This window comes from Marmota marmota, unplaced genomic scaffold (genome assembly GCF_001458135.2).
Source record: "Marmota marmota marmota unplaced genomic scaffold, marMar, whole genome shotgun sequence".
Taxonomy (NCBI): Eukaryota; Metazoa; Chordata; class Mammalia; order Rodentia; family Sciuridae; genus Marmota; species Marmota marmota.
Window position 1 is genome coordinate 67113075 of NW_026000174.1, and position 22391 is coordinate 67135465.

The following is a 22391-nucleotide window of genomic DNA, read 5'->3' on the forward strand; positions in this document are numbered from 1 at the left end:
GCCCCTTTCCCTACTCTCGTCTGCAGGACCCTGTTAACAGGAGGCGGCATTTTCTATAGTTAGAGGACTGGGCAGCGGTGGTCCTCTCGCCCTGGCAGGCTGCCTAACCTGTCCCTGCTGAAGTCTTGGTCCCCCAAATGCTCTGCCAGTGGCCCTGGGGTCCCGAGTGGGAGGAGTCTGGGGCTCTTGGCCCTGGAAGAGACAACTGAGCACCAGGAGCCAGCGTCGGCACAATGAAAACTTTCTTTAATGCAAGGAAAACAGTCTCCAGTCTGACACGTGCCCCCAGGTGAGTGTGAACAAGTGCCCTTACCCAGGGAATGCCAACGGGGCAGTGAGGGCGCACCTCACCCATCCTCACCTGATACCATACAGGATGAAAGGCAGGCCAGGGCAGTGGGGGACAGGCCAGCAGCAGCACTACGGTGGGCAAGCGGCTCCCTGAAGCCCACCTGAGCACAGGAGGCTGCTCCACCTGCCCTAGCCAGCGAGAGCATCCAGGTCCCCAGGTCCCCAGGTCCCCAAGGCGCACAGAGTAAAGGTGTCTGCACTGGCTGCCTGCTGGCTCTGGTTTTATTGCTCATTCTGGGGCTGTGGGGTCCATCTGAGGAGATCCAGGTCCTGTGTGGCCCCCTTTGCTCAGGGGGAGGGGGAAGGTAGGAAAGGGAGAGGAAAACGGGGTGAAGGGGCTGGGTTTTCCCCTGGTCCCTGCTGCCTGGACAGGAGGCCAGAGCCGCAGGCTTCCTTTCACAGCCCCAAACCACACCAGGTCACAGGGATCCTCCACCCACCTCAAGAAGAGTGCCAGGAAGCTCCAGCAGGCCAGAGAGCGAGCCAGGGCCACAGTTCAGACATCTCTGGGCCAGGCCTGGGACGGCCGCCCCTCCTGGGCCAGAAAGCAAACCTGGGCCATGAAAGGTGGCTCTGACCTACTCCACACCCCTAATGGCTCTTGGGTGAAGCTGCCCCAAAGCTGGACTGTGGGCAAGAGAGACAAAAGTCCCAGCTTTTGAACTAGTTACGTGGAAGTTTCTCGAAAACCTGGTCAAGTATGAAAGGTGTCCCTTTATAGAACAAGACCTAGCTTACGTGTTCCTGGAAGGCGCTCACTCCTCCCTGCAGCCCCCTAAAACAACAGAGGCGGCTGGGCTTTGCACCTGTGGCCGCCACACTGTAGGGCTGTTGGATTGGGGGTGTGAGGGGCAGGGGTGGGGCATGGGCACTGGGAGCCCAGGCTGTCCAGGCCAGGCGGGGAGAAACTAGACTGGCTCACCCCAGGAGCACGGGCTTGGGGCAGAGCCGCTGCTCGAGGCCATCCCTAGTCTGGAAACACAGGGAACTGGGGCTCCTGTCTATTCGGCGGCCCCTGGTGGCAGCTGCCAGACCATGAGCTGAGGCGGGCCAGGCGGCCCAGCACCCTGGGGTCAGCTGCCATGGCGGCTAGCCAGGGCAAGAGTAAAGGCTGGGACGGAAGAGAAGGTGTGTGCGCATGGGCTGTCGGACAGAGGAGGAGGCAAGAAAGAAGGCTGCCTCTAACGTTATATATTAAAAATATCCATAGTTCTTGTGCACAAAATTCCATCATTCACATCCGAGCGTCACCCCGCCTCCCCCAACGGGCCCAGGAACAGCCTTAAAGAAAGATGGTGGTCTTCCTGTTTGAGAACTGAGGAAACACCGCTCAGTCTTTATGGACCTTGAAAGGTGGTGACCCTTCCCCTCCCCCAATCTCTGCCTCCCAGGCCCCGCCCACCTGGGCAGGCACAGAGGGTGGGCAGGACATCCGGGTGGCCCTGCATGGCCAGGGCGGTCACTCATGCCTGCGCTTGGAGGGCGGGACGAGGTGCGGGGGCAGGTCAGCGGGCAGCTCGTGGCCCTCCAGCTTGACCTTGATGAGGTGGTTGGCCAGGGCGAACTCCTCGTCATCCAGCAGCCCGTCCTTGTCCACGTCGGCCAGCTTCCAGATCTTCCCCAGCACCGTGTTGGGTAGCTTGGACTTCACCATCTCCTTCTTGGCGTTGGCTCCTGTGATCTTGCCATTGACAGGTGACAGTGTGTAGAAGATCTCATCGTAGGTGGGCTTGTCCTTGCCCACTACCCACTCAACGTCGTCGATGCCCTCACCGGCCCCCTCGCCATAGCCGTGCCCAAACGGCCCGTTCATGGTGCCATCGAAGGCACCGCCCTTCACGGCCTGGGAGGGCATCAGGGACTCTTCCTGGCGCACCATCACCATCAGTCGAGCAATGTCGTTGGCAAGCATGTCGTCCACTGTGTCCAGCAGCTTGGGCTTCAAGGCCTGGAACTTGCTGAAGTCCTGGGTCTGCAGTAGTTCCTAGGGTGGAGGAGAAAGGAGAGGGCTGGGTGGGGCAGCGGCCCTGGCTTCACAAGGAGACAGACCAGGTTTGGGGGCTGGGGTGTAGCTCAGGGTACAGCGCTTGCCTAGCACGTGTGAAGCCCTGGGTTCTGAACCCAGAACTGCAAAAACAAAACAAATACAAAGGAGGCAACCAGTTCCTCGCTGACCGTCCAGCGCTGTGAGCCCTGGCTCGGCAGCACCCTCCAGGAGTCAGACAGGATGCTCAAGGGCCCCACCCCCTGCTGAGTCACCACATTCCCCTCCTTGGTGTCACAATCTGGGTCAACCCTGACTCAGGTGGGGTGCAGGTGACTAACCCAGCTGTGTCCGTCTGGGGAAGCACTACCCCCTGCAGCCAGGATTCCCTCCAGAGCCAGCACCCGATGCCCTGGCCTTTCTCGGGGCGGCCATACCTGCATCTTGCGGAGGCTGGGGAAGTCTCCGGGGGAGATCTGATGCTCCCGCTCAATCTTCTGGTAGATCTCACCCAGGTTGTTCACCAGTTCCTTCTTCTTGCTCTCTTTACCAAAGACGTTGGGCATCTCCTTCTTGAGGGAGCTGATGATGTAGGCATGGACCTGGGTGGGCAGAAGGGCTGGGCGTCAGGGGCTTGCTTGGCATGTGCCCTGGCTGCCCAAGAGCCTTCAGGAATGCAGCCAGGTGCCCACTGCTCACTGCCTGGGGGCAGGAAGGCAGAGGGGCGGGGGTCACACTCAAAGCTGCTGTTCCACCATAGGATTCCTGGGTCTAGGGATGGACACATTTTGGCAAGAGGCACAACCCCTCCCTGCCATGGGGACAGAGGAAAGGAGGGTGCACTTGCAACAGAAGGCAGATGACGTCCTGCACAAGTCATGATGACAAGTGTTGCCTGTCAACAAGAGAAGGCCACCAGCTCAGCACTGAGAGGCGCCACGAGGCACTGCACACCCTCCCCTGAACCTCGGGCCAGGAGAACTCAGTCTCTTCCAGTGAGCTCAGAGCACCTGGAAGCCTGGCCCAGGAGCAAGGTGCTCAAGGTGCTGGGGGCAGAGGCGGGCATGTAATGGGGCAGCGGAGGGTGTCCCAGGCTCCCGTTCTGCCTGTTTCTCTTTGGCCTCAGCTGCCAAGGCAGGGGAGGCGAGCGCTCCCTGCAGAGCCAGGCAGTGGGGTGGGGGCGGGGTGGGGTGCGGTGGGTGTCCCTGCCTACAGCCTCAAATCTGTGCTGTGCTCAGACGTTCCCAAGCTCCAATGCAGTCCCAGCTCTGCTCTGCGCACCACCAGCCTCGGGATGACTGAGGACTAGAAGGACCCACGAAGGACCCACAAAGGCTTTCTCCAGCTGCTGCGAGGTTCTGCTCAGCTTCAAGCCTTGCTTACACATTTCCCAATTAAGGGCGGCCACCTTTCATCTGCCGCCTGCTCCAGGCCGGTTGCACTGGTGCCCCCACCAAGAGCAGCCCAGCCCTCAAATCGCTCAGCCCTGCCAAGTGACGTCCAGTCACAGAGGGCTGCTGCTGGCGGCCGCTCCCCTCCTGTGGCCATTCCAGCCCATCCAGTGCACCCCACTCAGTCCCAGTGGCAGCTCCCCCAGCTCTGGGGCTGGCATCCGGGATCTCCCAGGGATGCTATAGCAGGTGGGTCACAGCCACAGACACCACTCTCCCAGCACAGGCTAGCGCTAGTCCCCAGGAAAAGGAAGCAGCCACAAAACAGCAGGTGTAGGACAAAACTAGAGACCCCGGGGCTTTCCAGGCTTATGACTAGACAGTTACAAGCCATCTCTGAGGGCAGGGAGTCTGGCCTGCCCTGTTCTGCCTCTCGCCGATGGAGGCTGAGCAGGCCGAGGCTAGGGCCACTCTCTGCAGCCTGGGGGAGAGTAGGGTCAGGGCCGCCCCTTAGCTCAGGCTCTTTTTGGTCCTTTGAGACCACAGGCTCCCATCTCAGAGCCAGCTCTGTTCACAGGGAGTCCTGGATATCTAGAAAAATGAAGAGCCCTGTACCCTCCCCAGAGCAAGCTTCTGACAAGTGCTCACTGGGGACACCAATTCTGAGCTGAGCATGGTGGCCTCACTTAGAATCCCAGCAATTTGGGAAGCTGAAGCAAGAGGACTGAAAGTTCGAGGCCAGCCTGGGCAACCTGGTGAGACCCTGTCTCATAAAAAAAATATATTAAAAGGTCTGGATATGTAGCTCAGTGGCAGAGGTCTCCTGGATTCAACCCTCAATGTTACCAAAAAAAAATCAGACATCCTAAAGTGACACCTTCTGCTCTGTGCCTGAAGGATTCACTGGCGTGCTGACGGGGTTTCCTAGCCTCCACTACCCCAGACTCTCACTCAAGCACTTGGCCAGGCACCCAGATCCCAAAAGCTCAAGTGACACAGATGTTATGTCAGGTGCAACGGGCTCTGAGCTCCTCTGGAGGGTCAGGATGGTTTGCAGGACCTGCGTAGCTGCTGCCGCCTCCCGGGGTGTGGGCTTACGCACTGGTGCTCTCTCTGGGCTGAAGGCCAGTGCCTATCTCTTCACTAGCTACCTCTTGTCTCCTGGACAGCAGCTCCCACCTCAGGCCACCCCATGGCCCTCTGTCCCCTGGGATGGCTCCAAGCTGTGGCCACGCAGCCCCCAGCCTACCTGTAACAGCACAGATGCTTGATGCTTGTTTTCATTTGTGCCTTGTTTTCCTTACAAGGCCACCAAGGGCTGGCCGGGGGCTGGGTGCCGTCCCTACTACACCCCCAGTACCACCACCAGGCCGCGCACTTTAATGCACAACGAAGCCTGAGGGGCAGCTGTGGAGGCCTGAGCTACGTACAGCACACTCCATTTCTGGGGCACCTCCTTTCTTCTGTGGTAACTTCCTGTTTCCATGTTGAACACACATTCAGACTTTGACACAGGGAGGCACAACCCTGGACTACACCACAGGGCCACAGAGCAGTGGCTTGTGACACAGAAAGAGCAACACTGGTCTGGCTCAGCAGACAGCTGGGCTGCGTCTCAGGCAAACCTCCAGCCCCAGAGCCCCGGGCCCCTTGGGCCCCACCTGATGCTGTGCCCAGCCCCCTGCCCCAGGGTCTACCTTGGCCAGCCTGGCCCGCTTGATCAGGTCATTGAGCTTCCTGAGGGCAGCGTTTCGGGGCAGAGACTGGATGTCTTTGAAGAGGTCCTGCTCCTCGGCCTCGAAGAGCTTTCGGTTGTCGGGGATGAGCAGCGGGTGGGACCAGAAAGAACCAATGTAGACGCGGACCACCTCGGGGGTGTTGATGATCTTGCCCAGGGACCACATGAGGGCCCCGTACACCCGCATCAGCTGCTGCGTCTCGATCTGGTCGGCCTTGTTCAGTACCACGCGGATCTTGTCCTCGTGGTTCTTGAGTGCCTTAATGACCTCAGAGAACTCGTCGGAGATGTCCAGCTTGTGGGCATCGAAGAGCAGGATGATGCGGTCCACCCGCTCAGCGAACCACTCCAGGACCGCAGCAAAGTCGTAACCTGGGGGAAAGAGGGGTGAGGTCGGGGAGCAAGGGCCCAGGCTGCCCTGTTGGCTCTTGGCCCTAACTTGGCATGGAACTGCCATACCCGGGGGTGCTCTTCAAGTCCCCAGAATGCAGGTATCTGAGCAGCACCACTGCCTAGGACAGGGTCGCTGGGTCTTCCCTACTTCGGCGCCGCATGGCCATACTCTTCTTACCCGCGGCACCTGGTATGGATAGGTGCTCAAGCACAGGAAGCCACCCAGCCTGTTCTAAAGTGGGTCACGTGAGGGCAAGATGACCCTAGCAATGTGGCTTTGCACAGTAGGGCAGGAGAGATGGACCCAGGTGCTGCCGCCTGCCAACTGTGTGCCCACCAGCAGTGCCTGCAGTCTAGTGGCCACCTGTTCAGTGCTTATGTGCCAGGCTCCCTATTTTGCAAGAATCTCTCTTATTTTCTGCAACAGGGGCTGGCAAACTACAGCTCAGAGACGACACAAGCCCCCCCACACCTGCTGTGTAAACAGCGCCAGGGAAACAGCCACACTCATCTGTGTGTCCAGGGCTGCTTTTGTCCACAACAGCAGAGCTCGGTTGTGACAGAAATCGTGAAGTCTGCAGAGCTGGTAATACTGACTTTCTGACCCTTCCAGAAAGTTTGCTGACCTCTGCTCTACATCGAGCCCATGGAGTGCTGCAAACCACTTCCCTTTGTAGGTGTCAAATACTTCTCCCCCACCCCCACCCCCACCCCCCCGCGGCACAGGGGAGGGAACCCAGGGCCTCACGCACACTAGGCAAGTGCTCTGCCTCTGAACTGCACCGCAGCCCTCTGAAGCATGTCTCTGTGACCAAGTGACTCTCCCAGACCAGCTCCAGCACTGAACCCTACTTTATGCTGTTTCTCACCAACCAATTAAGGTCCAATCAAACTCAACCAATTAAAATGACTTGTGCCATCTGACAGACTAACTGGAATTCTGCCACTTATAACAAAACTCTCTATTTTAAGCTGGATTCATGGCTTCCAGGTTAAGCCTGCATTTTCCATCCTTCGTTGCAACAGAAATAAGAAAAGGTGTAAGAGCCCTTTTGGTTTTCTCTCTGGGGACTGGGATACAGATGTAATGGTAGGAGCAGAGTAGACACTTTGAGTTCAAAGATGGAAGCTGTGTGTTCCCGGTGGCTGGGACTATTATTTTTCACATAAACTCCTGGGTATCTGACTTGGGCCATTCTGGAGTCTCCGCAATAGTGTTTTTAACTAGTATCTTATCTGACAACTATGGCTCTTCAAAATCTTTCCACTGATCCCAGAAGTGAAAATTTGCTTCTCGCCTTTTAGGAACACTATGAGAAAGGCGGGTTGTGTATGGCAGCAGCCTAGAGTCCCCGGGGAATTTGGCATAGCCCACAAGGTGCCGGTCCTTCTCCTTGTTTTGCACCTGTGCCCAAGCCACCACAGACGTAGGCCAGCCCTCTAAGAACCACAAAGCACTTCCCAGAGAGCAGTCACAAACTCCTGCGAAGAAACCAGAGAAGCCCTTCCCGCAGATGCTCTATAGGAGGGGGCATGCCTGGGGCCCGCCCAGACAGCCTGCACCTGGCATTCCCCGTGAAGACCGCATGGTGCCCCCAACCACTGGTCTGACATGCATTCTGCAGACAAGAGGGACAGAAAGATGGCAGGGGGAGGGGAGCTCACAGAAAAGGACAACCGTCCAAGGAATGTGGATGTGGCCCTCTCAGGCCTGCTCAGTGCTGCATGGCAGCCAGGCGGGCAGCTCAGGCCTTTGTGTTCCCCATCCTGCCAGCCCTCCCAGGCTGGAGGCAAGTCCCCAGCCCGGCTGCTGGAGAGACTGTGGCTCCCAAGGCGCTAGGCTACAGGTTTGCTACCGCGGGGCTGCCAGGGTGTGATTCCACTCCCTAAGACAACAATGTTCATGTTGCCAGGCCCCAGGTCAAGTGCGCTTTAAGGGTTGCTGTGCCTCTCCCAATGCTGGGACAGCCAGAAAGGACACAGTCTCTGAAATAAGGTAGTTCTGGACTCAGCTCCCGGCTCTAGCCACTGACTGGTGACTTCATTTCTGAGTTTTACTGTATCTGCATGATTTCTCTCTAGGCCCTACAGGCAGGATTAAATGAGGTAATGGGAGGGCCCCCCACAGGGACCTAGCAGGAAATGGAACAACTGGGGGAGGGGGCGTGGAGTTCCCTGGGAACAAGGGACTGAGGGGCCTGGAATTCCATCACTGGTCAGGAACTCAGAGCTACCAGTGTTTGGCCTGACTTGGAGGTCAGAGGCCAGACTCCTTGAGGCAAGTCACCAAAATGTAAAGAAAATCCCAGATCCACCTCTTTAGTGACAGCATGGTTGCGGGGGGGCGGGGGGCTCCCCAGAGCTGTGCTTTGCAACTCTTTGCTGCTGCAGCACCACAGGGACACGGCATGCTGACCAGAGGACAGGGACACGGCATGCTGACCAGAAGGCAACTCTTCCCCAGGCAGAGGTGTGCAGTAGCTGGGGCTGAGCTTCGGTCTGGGCAAGGGAACCCCATCTGCTTCCCGGGACTCCAGCCAACAATAGCCAGGGCAGCAGAATGCCCAGGTTCAACGTGCCCAGGTGTGGGAGCACACTGAGCAAGTGCCAGGATACTACATGCCAGCTGACAGCCACCATAGGCTGCCAGTTCCAAAGTACAAGGCTGCAGGGACACCCTGGTCCCGGAGCAGGGAGTGGACACTCAGGGAATGAAAAGTCAGCAGAAGTTGGAAGGGATGGTGCTGCCCCAGGCCACATCCCGGCTGACCCATGGGGCCACTTTTTGAGGAGTAGCTTTAGGGACACAGGCCAGCACTGAAAAACGAAAAGTCTCAGGAAATAATGGAGGCCTCTCACTCAGCAAAAGTGAGCTCAACTTCTCCCTCGTCACACTGTGTCCTCACCCCACCACAAGTGGGAACTAGAATCCACACAGCTGGGGACGCAGCGATGCCAAAACCAAGTTCCTGGGAACAGGGGCGCCCTGATGGGCTGTGCTCAGCCATGTTGGATTTGGCTTGGCAGTCAGGACAGTGCCTGGGGAGCTGAGGTCACCCTCCCAAGTCCCACCCAGTTTGGCCTCCCTCCCCTACCTCTCGTCCACAGGGAACAAGAGCGGAGGAGGCCGGAGTCTGAATCCCAGCCCGACCCTGCCCCCACCCGGCCCACAAGCCCAGTTCCTGGCCAGCACCTAGGCAGGAGTCAAAAATGGAGCTAAGGCAATATTTTCACAGGTGAATAAAATTTCCTGTTTATTATGGAAAATGCTCACACTTTTGGTGGGAGGGAGCCACAGCGGCTGGCCAAGTACATCCACAGGTCACCTAAAAGGTCACAGCACTCATGCCTGCACCATGTCATCAAGGGCATGTGACCACATGTCTGGACACCACCACCAGGCCCACCTGGAGCTTCTTGGCCCACCGTCCCTCACTGCCCTCTGAGGCACCTCTGTGGCTTGAGACACTGGTTTCCAGAGGCATGGAGGGCCACACCACACAGCAGCAGCACCAAGTGCCTGGGGTCCCCAACAAGGGGCAAGAACAGCAGCTGAACCCTCCATTCAGGTTGGTGGTGGGTGACAAGAACAGAAACACCCACCCGTCAGGCCACCAGCAACCCCAGCATGTGCACAGAACGAGCTTGCAGGCTCTGGGGCCAGCAGAGGTTGGCTTGGGTGTCCCCAGGCCCGGATGCAGGGGTGGAGGTGAGGTTTGTCCAGTTCAGGCCCAGGTGGGAGTGACAGAGCTGACACAGAAAACACAGCCCTTGGGGTAGGCTGGAGAGAAAAGTCAACCTGCTCAGTGGGGATTTAGTGAGTAAAAGCCAGTGTCACCTCTGCTAAGGGACATGAGCCCCCGGGATAAGCTCTGGCCCCAAAGTCCTGGAACCTGGAAGAACAGACGCCAAGAGAAAGAAGCCAGTCACAGGCCACTTCAGACCCCACCTGAGGTCCCAGAACAGCCAATGCCAGGAGAAAGTGGGAGGGAGGGGCCGGGCGGGGGGTGGGGGTGGGGGAAGGGGGCAGGCAGGGTTTAGTGGAGAATTTCAATTTGGGGAGCTGAGAAGTTCTGGAGATGGACAGAGGGGCTGGCTGCACAGATGTTAATGTCCCCAACGCCACGGAGCTGCACATGAAGAAGTGGGTGAAGTGGAAAATCTTATACATTAAGAGAAAAAAGTCCTGGGAGTGGGACCTAAGGGTGAGCAGAGCTGCTCTGGACAGCCACAGCAGAGGCCCCGGCCACCTACAGCTGCCTTCCCACCTGGGCCCAGGAGAGGACGAGGGAGCTGCCCTACACACCCCTCCCTCTCCAAGCACCAGCAGCTGTAGAGAGCTGCCTCACACATTCCGCAAGGTTCTAGAACGTGAAACAATGGAGGGTTTGTCTCCAACTGACTCCTGTTTCCTGCCATTCAAGCAGCATGAGCCTCAATATTCCTTGCCAAACACCCCATCACACAGGTTCCCAACTCCCACAGGACGGAGACGGCACAGCCAAGCAGGGTCTCGCGATCTGGGACCCAGCAGCTTATAAGGACCAGCTCGGAAGCTCCCCACGCTCAAGTAGCATAGAGTTTAAACCAAGGCCCTCACCCTGGGGATTCATTTACTGGAAAGAAATGAAAGCCTATACCAACAGCTGTACACCAATATTTACAGCAGCTTTAGTCAAGTTATGAATAATAAAATACTCCAGTTTTGTCCCAAACTGGAGAAAGTTCAAGAGGTGAATGGGTCACAAATGAGAGGTCAGCCTGAGATGGGATGTAGCTTAGCAATAGAGAGGAAGCACGCCAGGGCCCGGTGTGGCTTGGTTGTGGAGCCCCGGTCTAGCATGTGGAGGCCCTGGGTTCCATCACCTGCACCTCAAATGATTTTTGGTTTTTTTTTTAAGGGAAAGGTTTTGGTTTTTGTTTTGGTATTGGGGGTTGAATCCACGGGTGCTTAAACCTGAGCCACAGCCCCAGACCTTTTTAGTTTTTAAGATAGGGTTCTCGTTAAGTTGCTTAGGGCCTTGCTAAGTTGCTGAGGCTGGTCTCAAATTTAAGATCCTCAGCCTCAGCCTCTCGAGTTGCTGGGATTATAGGCATGTGCCACCGTGCCCAGCTCAATATTCCAAAACACAGGAATGAATCTCAAAAGCATCAGAATCGATGAAAGAAGACAGACAGACACAAAGGCTCTGCATTTGTATGATTCCATTTATAGGGCATATCAGAAAAAGCAAACTTTAGGGACAAATGTCACTGTGCTGCCTGAACTGGGCACAAGTGACCACAGAGGACATAGGGAAGTTTTCGGGTGAGGGAAATTCCCTGTCCTGGTTGGTGGCAAACAGTTGCTATAATGAGCTGTACACTCCAAAAGGTGGATCTAAGCATACAGAACGCAGACCTCAACCCATCTGACCTAAAATAAGCAACAAGACAAGGCAGCGGTGGAAGGACAGATGGACTGGCATGTTGCCGGAATCAGGCAAGAAGTGGCAAACGGCGTTCAAACAGTGGGAGAAACCAGAGGAGATCGGCACTCCAGATTCTGAGTCCCCCTTACCAGTTTTCACAACATTTATAAGCTATCAAGTGTTGTAAATTTTCTAGTCTAAAAAGATACATGGAAGGTTTCAAAAAAGGATATGTGGGGGGGCTGGGGTTGCGGCTCAGTGGCAGAGCGCTCACCTAGCATGTGTGCGGCCCTGGGTCCCATCCTCAGCACCACAGAAAAATAAATAAATAAAATAAAGGTATTGTGTGCAACTACAACCAAAAAATAAATAATAATAAAAAAGGGATGGGGCTGGGGCTGGGGCTCAGTGGTAGAGCACTCGCCTAGCTTGCATGAGGCACTGGGTTCCATCCTCAGCACCACATAAAAATAAAATAAAGGGGCTGGGAATGTGGCTCAAGCGGTAGCGCGCTCGCCTGGCATGCGTGCGGCCCGGGTTCGATCCTCAGCACCACATACAAACAAAGATGTTGTGTCCGCCGATAACTAAAAAATAAAATATTAAAAAAAAATAATAATAAAAATAAATAAATAAAATAAAATAAAGATACCGTGGTCCACCCAAAACAAAAAAATAAATAAATATTAAAAAAAAAAAAAAAGGATGTGAAGGATATGTGATCATGTGTCCAAGTTTTCAGGAGGGAAGCGTGTTTACAAGGCAGAGTGCGATAACGGCCTTGGCCTGGAGCCTTCATTCAAAGTGACATAGTTAGATCCCAGGGAAAGTTCTTTACAGTCCAAAAGGTAGGAGTCAATGGTGCTAATTAGGTTCCCTGAAAACCAGCCTGCTGAAAAGGGGAAGGGAGGAGAACTCTCCCTTTCTAGGCACTGATTTTCGCAGACAGTGTCCTTAGCTGATTTTGTATCAGGCCGGGGTCAGTCACCATGACAGCACCGGGCTCCACACTTCAACCCTGCGCTAGTTCTAATCAACAGCCAGCCAGGTCACCCCAGAGGTCACCCAAGCCTAAGTTCCCAGATTCTTCTCTGTAGTGGAAGACAGTAGTTCACCCCAGAGGCTGCCGGAAGGTCCAGTGAGTGCCTGGCTCTGCGTGAATGTCTGCTCTTATTCACTCTCAGGATTTGTATTTGGGACCCAAGAAGCCCAGATCCTGATGGGCGTGTAAGGCAAGGATGGCTTCTGAGGCGTGGAGAATGCCTGGTACCTCAAATAGAAACCAAACATTTGCAGGCCTCGGGCCAGCTGCTCCCCAGCCTGCCACCGGCTGGCAGCCTGGGGAACAGGTGCCGAAGCCAGCACAGCCTGGTACGCCGCCTCCACGGGCAGAGCTGGCTGCACCCCCAGCTGAACGCTCAGCCAAACCAGCTTGCTGGGCAGAGAGGAGGAACGCAGGGGGGATGCACACCAGTGGGGTGTGGTGGCGGTCAAAGGCTTTAGGGAGGCTGGCTATGGGCAGGCCAGGCCAGAGGATGTTCTGGAATCCAAAGGGGAACCCCAGCTGAGTCAGTGCCGCCCCGAGAATGCTCCTCAGGACATGACTCAGAAAAACAGCAAAGTCTGGGAAACCCTGGAGCTTCTGGTCTGTTTACTATTAGTCAGGGGACACTTGATGAATGCTTAACTGTGGGCCAGGCACCAGGGCGGGCGCCTCCTGCATGTCCACTTCTACACCATCCTCAACAACCCTAAGAGGGCTATAATACAGTGAAAGGACTGCTGTACCTGTCACCATGATGTGGCCCCCAGGAGTTACAGTGACTCCTTGGGGCCAGTGCTGACCTGGATTGAAGCTTCTGGTATCATCTGTGCTGTATTTCCAAGAGGAACACAGCACTCAGCCTTGCCCCAGGCTTCTGGGCAACCCCTGGAGCAGCCTGTGGTTGCAGAACACTCTAGGGAAACTGGCCTAGAGGGTATGATGAGGTCACAGGGTTCTGGGCTGCAGAGCTGGAGTCTGATCCTGGGAAGCCCTACCCAACTATGAGGATCAGGAAGGCGTGGCGAAGCATGCAAACCAGGGACAGTCCGCAGGAGGGCAAGTGAGAACCCGGGGGACCTCCATGGATGGCCTGGGGGCAGCTTCTGGCTGGAGGCAGGGAACAGGGAGACGATGCTATTCAAACCTCAGACCTCGGGTCCCTTCCAGACTGAGCCCGACCTTGACTGGGGGAAGGCAGAAGGCAGCCTCTGTGTTTTAGGGAGCTTAGAACCCTGTACTATAAAGACCCAAAAGGGTCAAAGGTCCATCTGATCCAACTCTCAGTTACATTGCAGAAAAAGCACAACCTGGCCAGGTTTGAATCCTGGGGCTGACCCCTGCTTGCCTGGTGTCATCTGGGGCTCCTTACTGATGTCCCTCAGCCTGTTTCCTCATCTGCACGGCAGCAGCTTCCTCGCAGGCGCAGCTGCTGTGGTGACTAGATGGGACGCTTTGCTGGGCAGTAGCAGCAGGAAACCAGGCACCGAGCCAGCCAGGCTGAAGTCACACTGCCCCTGCCAACACAGCTTTCCTGGGAGAAACTGAGGCACAACAGTTACAGCTCAGTCACAGCTACAGAGTGACAATAGGGGAGGTGGGGGGCGCACTAGCCAGGCCCCTAACGGCGCCACCTGCTGCTGCCCAGAGGACTGCATGGAAGACCCTGCTCCCAGGCGCTGACTATGCAGGTGGTTGGTCATGGCTCTGGGAGCCAAGGGCACCTGCCCTGCTTGGTCCAGCTGCCCTTTATCAGTCACATGGGCAATACTCAGGAATGAACGCTGTCCTCACAGGCCACCTTTCTCCGCTGACAGAGGACAATGTTATCTTTAAAGTCACTCAGAAGATCAGCTGAACAGGCAAGAGCAGCTTGAGACCCCAAAAGGGGCCCCTTTTCTTCCCTGAGCCAACTCTCAGGGGTCCCCAGCAGAGCCTGGGCGGTGTCCAGACTGCTCTGGGGCTACACAGGCCCCATCTTATCTCTGCAGACGATATTACCTGCACATACTAGGGGCCGTGGGGAAAGGGAAAGAATCAGGAGGGGCTGGCGGACAGGGTGGGAGTGGGAGCACGGGGGCTCAGCAATGCGACTGTGTGAGCAACCCACAGGACGTTCTGTTTTCCAGGGAACAGACGACAGACTGCAGCAGTGTGCCACTGTCCAGCCCCGCCTTCGCCTTGGGCCTCTCTTTCTGGGAGGGAAACACCTGTTTTCTATGCTGCCAGCAAAGGGAGCCCAGAAGGTGCTGCCCTGCCCTGACTTCCTCTGCCGCACTGGGCCACAGGAGGCCTTCATGAGACCAGCGGCAAGGTCTCCAGGAAGTCCGCCCCTCCTGTGATCTCCTGGGGTGACCACCTGGAGTCCACATCCAGCAACTCCAGAGGTGTCAAGTAATAGTCCTTCTTTCAATGATAAAACACCCAGCCTCAAATCCTAACTCGGTAACGTACAGTAAGTCACATTTAAGTCAGGATCTCTGGAGTTATGGAGAGAAAGGAATAGTCTAGAAAATGGATTGAATCTCACTATTTCACAGTGACAGCCGTCCTCCAATCAGAGGGATGCACTGGGGCTGGGGATGTAGCTCAGTTGGTAGAGTGCTTGCCTCGCATGCTCAAGGCCCTGGGTTCAATCCCCAGCACCAACAAAAAACAGAGTGATACCCTAATCTTTCAGCACCCTTCTTCTTCCCAGGGTGCAGTAAGGGTACCTTCTGTAGATAAGGGGGCTCTGGCTACAGAGACCCAGAGGCGCTTCATGTTTCACCTAGCAGACACAGGAGGCCCCACAAGGCAGGCATCTGTCTCCTGTTGGCTCTCTCCTCCATGTGTTGCCTGCACAGGCTACTTGAGGGCCAGAACTGCCTGGCCCCTAATGTCCTTCTAACCCCATCAAAACACATTGCCGGGCTGGAGATATAGCTCAGTTGGAGAGTGCTTCCTTGCATACATAAAGCCCCAGATTCAATGCCCAGCACCACACAAACACATCCAAAATAAATAAATAAATAAACGTTTGTCAAGTGACCAATTAGCTACGGAAATTCAATAAAAAATAAAAACACTGGGGGCTGGGGATGTGGCTCAAGCGGTAGCGCGCTCGCCTGGCATGCGTGCGGCCCAGGTTCGATCCTCAGCACCACATACAAAGATGTTGTGTCCGCCGAAAACTAAAAAAATAAATAAATAAATCTTAAAAAAAAAAAAATAAATAAAAAAATAAAAACACTGCCAAGAAGGCTGCAGGGGGTACATGCCTTAATCCCAGCTACTGGAGAGGCTGAGGCGGGAAGACAGAAGTTCAGGCCCAGTCTGGTCAACTCAGACCCTCTCTCAAATTGAAACTCTAAAAGGGCTGGGGATGCACCTCAATGGTAGAGAGATTGCTGGCAATCAAGAGACCCCGGGCGCCATCTCCAGTATCGCAGGGAAAAAAGAAAAGAGCAAAATAAAAACCATGAGCTGGGACGTAGCTCAGTGGTACAGCATTTGCCTTGCATGTCCTAGAGAGAACAAGTCCAGACCACGTCTCTCTCCTCACAGGAAAGGAGCAGGGAAGGGGTGAATCTCAGGGGACAGAACCGGGGATTCAAGTCCAAGCTGCTCAGCCTAAGCCCCGAGGGCACAGGCTGAAGTGTCACAGACCACAGAGCAGGCAAATGTCATGGCACCAGGGAAACAGAAGCTACTGAATCCTTTTATTAGGTAACAGGAGCCAGGAGAGACCCACATCGGGCCCTAAAGCCACACCAACAATGGCATTCTAGAGGGATAAGCCTCTTTTGGTGAGTGGCTGTCCCTGTCCTACACTGTGTGCACAGTGCCACACAGTAAGGCCCTCAGCCTACTCCTGAGGCCTCAAAGGCCAGGACACCTCAGCCCCGAGGCATGTTGTGAATGGACTCCTGCTGCAGTTCCTGCTCTTAAAGAGTAACTTATTCAAACTTGCCTTGCTCTGGCCAGTTACAGGGCGTTGGCTCATTAGGCATTTTCTTAAAATCAAGTTGGAACAATAATACCAATAAGAAGGAAGAAAATGGGCCCTGGCTACTTTAGAGGGGTCCCCAAATCTGCTCCCCTTAACTCCTAGAAGCATCACTCCCACCAGGGTTACAACCTAAAAGCAAAATGGGCAGCTTTCAAACCCGATTAGAGAGAGGTTTCTTGCACGTCCAAGGCCAATCTAGTCTCAACAACTTAGCAAGACCCTGCCTCAAAAAATTAAAAGGGCTGAGGGTGTAGCTTAGTGGTAAAGCTTCCCTGGGCTCAACCTTCAATTAAAGAAAAAAACGGACACAGTCTTAATGTGTCTGATGCAACGTCACACTGGCTGGGGCCTGCGAGGACAGAGGACAGAGCTTCACCCCTCAAAGCCACAGCAGATCCAAGCACCCCGAAGCCCAGGTGGATGGCTTCACCTGCAGGCTCCCCACTGTGGGGCAGCCCGGAGGGCAAGGGGCACAGGGGAGCTGTGCAAGTTAATGATAAACCGGTCACTGGTCCTCAACCCTTCCTCATTTCATTTTCCCCTCTGCAGCTGCAGATTTCCCCTCCAACCCCAGCCCGCCCTCATGGTCCTTCCAGAAGGCACTCACTCAGGCCCTATAGTGGGTGCCCACCTTTAGGGGCAGGCGACAGTGAGCAATGTGACCCAGGCCAGACGCATCCCGAACCAGGTCTTCAAATGAGCATGGCAAAACTCAGACAGGAGTTGACACAACTGGATCTAACCCTGGGCACGAAACCTACCCCCTTCACCCCCCTACACCCCCGCCCCTTGCCCTTGCCCTGCACCTCAGGGCAGTTGCTGACTACACACGCTAAGCAAATTTAAGCAAATTTTTATGAGCCTTAAGAAGTTCACTAGTTCTGCTAGTTTCTCTTTCATCTGGCAGGCTCACAGTCCTGCTGGGCTTACTAGAACTCAGATGGCTCTAGGAGGCAAAACTTTGAAATGCTGACGGAAGCAAGTAAGCCCCAGGAGGCCAGTCAGCACTGCTAGCTGGGCCACCTGAGCACAGAGGCAAATAACCCAGCCAGATATCCCTGCTACCCCACTGCATGGCCTGAGGCCCCAACTGCCCTGTCTCCAGCATGCTCCAAGGATTCAAAAGCAGCCAGTCACAGGGAATGGGCAGGGGCCTCACCTTGGCTGCTCCTGTCACTTGAGTACAGGGAGGCAGGGAAGAAAGAGGCAGCCTGAAGATAAGAGGCTAATGTGAAGCACGTATCCTTTAGAAAAATTTGTGTGTGTGTGTGTGTGTGGTGCTGGGGATTGAACCCAGGGCCTTGTGCATGCGAGGCAAGCACTCTACCAACTGAGCTATATCTCCAGCCCTCCTTTAAATGTTTTTAAAAGCCCTGCCAGGCACCTACCTATAATCCCAGTGACTCGGGAGGCTGAGGCAAGAGTTCAAAGCCAACCTCAGCAATTTAGCGAGACCCTAAGCAACTTAGTGAGACCCTGTCTCAAAATAAAAAATAAATAGGGCTGGGGATGTGGATCAGTGCTTAAATGCCCCTGGGTTCAATCCCTGATAGAAATAAAAGGAAAACGCTGGGGTGGAAGACACTTGAAGGAATCCCGGCAACTGGGCAACAGGTATCAGCTGAGGTGGTCGAGGACACTGGCACCTGGCTGCAGCCTGGATCTGTTTACCTCTGCTGATGCGTTGCTTCTCTCCAGAGAGGATCCCGGGAGTGTCAATGATGCTGATGCTGTCCAGGACAGGGTTGGGCAGCTGGGCACACATGAACCTGCAGAAGAGCAAGGCCAGAGAGCGCTGTCAAGGCAAGGCTGTTGATGCTCCAGATGCCACAAGGAGGGCGTTCTGGCCTCCGCTGTCTCCACGCTGGCTTCCTTCCCAGAAGCAAGGAACGTACGGAGGTGTCCTATCATCTTATTTTCCAGAGGTAGCCAGCAAACTGGAAAAACTTTTTTTTTTGGTGTTGGGGCTGGAACATGGCCAAGGCCTTGCACAGGCTAAGCACGGACTCTACCCTGGAGCCATGCTCCCTGCCCCCACCAAGTGGACATACTTTCTCAACTGGAAATGTAACAGTAGGCTCCAAATGACCCACAGCAGTGTTTCTGTCACAGCTGCTCCCTGGCCACCGCCCCGAGTTCCAGAGTCCTACTTCCCAGTTGCTGACTTGTTAATGACAGCCGAGAGCCTAGGTCACCACTCAGTTCAGAAGGAAACAGACGCTTGACACGGAGACCTTGCCATTCCATATTACAATGTTCAACTATTTGGCTGGAGTCCCACAGAGTGAAGAGGGATGGTCTCTTCCCATTGCTGCTGGGCCAGCGCTCCCCTTTCACCCAGCTGCCTGGATGAAGGGGCGGCAGTGGGCTGCCAGTAAAGACTGGGGGAGCACACAGGCTGGAGACTCCTTGTGGGAGGGATTAGCTATGCTGCCCAATTTCCACACTGGGCTTAGAACTACCCAGAAGAACAAAGGTGATCTCAACTGACAGCAGGATTCTTTACAGAAAAGAATCCTTTAAGAACTTTCTAAAGGGACTAGGGATATAGCTCAGTTGGTAGAGTGCTTGCCTCACATGCACAAGGTCCTGGGTTCAATCCCCAGCACCAAAAAAAAAAAACCTCTCTGAACACCCAAACACAGCAGCGCCCGCCCATAGTTCCTGCCGAGGCTGAGGCAGGAAGGACCATGATTTTGAGGCCAGCATGGGCAATGCAGCAAGACCCCGTCTCAAAATAAAAAGGGCTGGGGATGTAGCTCAGTGTACAGCATCCTTGGATTCAATCCTTAGCACCATAAACAAACCAAACCTCTCTAAGAAAGTACTGTGAGCAAAGGAAATCCTATTGTCCAGCAGGACACAGGCACAGAGCTGCCCTTTCAACAGTGAGGAGGATTCAGGACTGATTAGCTCCTCCTTGTGGCCCCATCACCCAAGTAACTGGTGGTCCACAGGCCAGCAAGAGGGGCCATCTGTGAGTGCAACCAAGAGCAACCAAGCAAAACCAACTGACCCCCAAGGTGAGAAAACCTCAGACTTCCCCTCCAAGGCCAGCATGGAGCACGAGTGCCCTTCTGTATGCCCATCCTGGGTTTCTGCTCAGGAAGGGGCTCTCTGAAAAGGCTGAGAGAAGAAAAGGTGTGAAAGGAGGTCTGCCTTTGAGAAGCACCACGTAACACACACAAAAAAGCCCCTACAGGGGCCTGGTGAGTGAAGGCACATTTGTAGGACTCAGGAAGAAGCTGCTCTGCTGCGACCGGGAGTGTGGTGGAGAACAAGAAAGGCAGATGGCAGGAAAGATGCTAGGTCCTAACAGGGAGACAGACTGGTCTCCCTGTACAAGTGGGCGGCCTGGTTATGCAACAGGTTTTAACCAGTCACTCTGAGGTCTCCCTGATTGTACCCTGTCACAGGTCTGCTCCATCTCCATCTGATTGTATTCTTAGAGCAGACACTCAGAAGGAAAAGGCCGGAAAGTCAAGTTCATGACTCAATGGGTCCCTTTAAGAGTGCTGGGAGAGGCTGTAACAGCCACAGAAAAGCCCCTTTTGTTGCACCCTCCCTGGCGGCCGGCACCCTGTATACCACACATCCTGACACAGCTTGGGCCTTGGCTGTAATTGATAAGGCCCCCTTGGTAGACCCCCGGCACTCAGGGACCCTCTGGAGATGAGGCGGTGACAAAGCAGCATTAAGTGTGGATCTTGGGTCTAGTGGCACCCACACCATCAAAATGCCTATCTGACCAAAACTCCTAAGCTGTTCCTTTTTCAGGCAGAAGCATTAGTGACCACAGGCTTGTCTTAATGAGTGAACTTGAGAAATCAGCTGGGCGGTCTGAGCCTCAGTCTCCTAAATTAGTGAGGCAGGGGCTGCTGGGTGGCATTCAGGATCCTTCCAGCTCTGAAAACTCTAGGTTTCTGAAGGCAGAAAACAGATAACATGCTGGGTTTCTCCTTTTAAAAAAGCTCTCCCCTCATGATTGAATCAAGTGAAGACTTGAGGACAATGACCCACCCTGTCATTCCCAAAAGTTCTGCCTGGAAGCAGAAATCTAATGAGCAGATAACTTTCCAGTATAGCAGCCAAACTTTCCACAAGAACAAATGGCTCCCACCAGCTAAGGTCTGAGCCAAGTGCCTATCTACAGGCATGATAAAATGCAAGCAAGCATCCTTAAAAAAGGGGCCAGGCTAAGGGGACCAGCCCTTCAAGAGCCTGAGCCCAAAGGGCTTCACTCAACCTGGCCCTGCCAACACCATGAGCACAGAATGGGAGCACAGGATTAAATGCCTGAAAGAAGCAAAAAGACACCAAAGGTCAGCTCAGGCAGGGAGGCGGGCCTGGTCAGGGCCTGGGCTCTGGAGCAAGCCAGCCTGCCCTGTGTGGCCATAGCATCTGGGCAGGAATGTAATCACACAGGGCGGAGACCTGGAAGGCAGGATTGAGATTCTTTCCTAGGCTCTCCCCCTGACACAGACTTCAGATATTCAAAGGCTTGGAGTCTCTTTGAAAGAGAGAAGGGAAGGGTCTGTGAAGTCTGGAGGCTTGTTCCCCTGGGGCCTGGGGATGCCTTGAATTCCTTTAGAGAAAAGCGTGACAGGATCATTCTTTTAATAAGGGGGCAGGTCTCACCCATTTAACCGGGGAAACTGAGTTAATCCAAGTAGGCTAAGGAACCTCCTAGCACATCTAAAGTGGGACTTAGGCCCAAATCTCATTTCAGGGTTCCTAGCATCACCACCTCCTGAAGCCTCTCAAGGCAGCAATGACCCATTAAGAGATACCTTTGGGAGAAGTATTCAGAGTCCATCTGTCCCCTTCCTTCAAAGGGCTGCCACAAAGTCAGAAGGCCACAGAGGATCCTTCTTGTCCCTCCTACACAAAGCCAATGGTCCCAGGGGAGGCAGAGCAGAGAGACACCACACCAACAAATGAAATGGCCAAAAGCCTTATTGGGTTTTTCTAGGACACTTAAGAAACATCTCAGCCTAGCATGGTGGCTCAGGCCTGCAATTCCAGCAACTCAGGAGGATAAGGCAGGAGGATTTCAAGTTTGAGGCCAGCCTCAGAACTCAGTGAGACCCTCAGCAACTTTGAGAGATCCTGTGTCAAAAAGGACTGGGATGTAGCTTGATGGTAAAGCACCCCAGCACAGCAGCCCAGGGGGACACAGATACACAAACACACACACACCACATGATTTAAAAAAAAAAAAATCTCAGAGCAGGGAGAGATTGATTTGAATAACTTGGATGCGTCCAGTCTGGGGAAGAAGGTGGAAATCAAGAAAGAGAGGACAGCAATAACTCATTTTTCTAACCCGAACCCCGGCATTGCTCGAAGTTGGGCTGGGGTCTGCAGGAGAGTTTGGGAGTTAAACTGATAATCTGGAAGATTCTGGGGGGGGGACAGAAGCCGTAGTAGTCCGAAATGCCCACTCCCAGACCTCCAGATGTGATTGGATGGGTTTTTCCGTGGGACTCAGTAGGACTCCTGTCCCTGGGAGTGGTCGTTCAGGGTCTGGTCGGGGCCTCAGAGACAAAGGATAGCGAGGACGAGGGCCGTGAGAGGCCCAGGTCGCCCCTCGAGCCCCCGGGGCAAGGGAAGGATACCTGTTGAGGAAGGCGTTGCCGAAGGCGTTGAGCTTGCGGAAGGGGCGCCGTGGGTCCACGACGAGCGCGTTGCCGGGCACCACGCCCTCGGTGGGGCCGTGCATGACCGCGATAAAAGAGTCGGTGGTGGGCTCGGGCCCGATGCGCATCCCCGGGAAGTCCTGCTCGATCAGGTGCCGGATGAAGGTGGTCTTGCCCGTGCTGTACTGGCCCACGAGAAGCACCATGGGCTTGTTGTCGAAGTCAGCATCCTCCAGCGCGGGCGAGTGGAACTCGTGGAAGCGGTAGTGCTCTTCCAGGGGCAGCAGCTTCTGTGCGTACAGCTGCCGCAGCCCCTCCGCAACTGTCTGGAAGAGCTCCGGCTCCTTCTTGCGGCGGGCATCCTTGCTGACCCAGCTGAACATGCTGCGGGGAACGGGGGTGGCCGCTGCGGGGTAGACGGGCAGCTGAGAGCGGGGCGAAAGCGCACCGC

General features: G+C 55.0%; 1 protein-coding gene and 1 non-coding gene across 2 annotated transcripts in view; one reads left to right on the top strand and one right to left on the bottom strand.

Annotated features, from left to right (window-relative positions):
• Positions 1 to 225: 225 nt before the first annotated feature.
• Positions 226 to 22391, bottom strand: part of Ehd1 (EH domain containing 1) — a 22346-nt gene continuing 180 nt past the window's right edge. The window contains exons 2-6 of the mRNA XM_015478215.2: positions 21920 to 22391; positions 17973 to 18070; positions 5424 to 5836; positions 2773 to 2937; positions 226 to 2335 (exon numbers count right to left, since the gene is read on the bottom strand). Coding sequence (XP_015333701.1) covers positions 1811 to 2335; positions 2773 to 2937; positions 5424 to 5836; positions 17973 to 18070; positions 21920 to 22323 — 1605 coding nt within the window. The 5' untranslated portion in view covers positions 22324 to 22391 and the 3' untranslated portion in view covers positions 226 to 1810. The remainder of the gene's footprint in view (positions 2336 to 2772; positions 2938 to 5423; positions 5837 to 17972; positions 18071 to 21919) is intronic.
• On the top strand, positions 14886 to 14961 carry Trnaa-cgc. Its single transcript has one exon. It is a non-coding gene; the product is annotated as a tRNA-Ala (tRNA).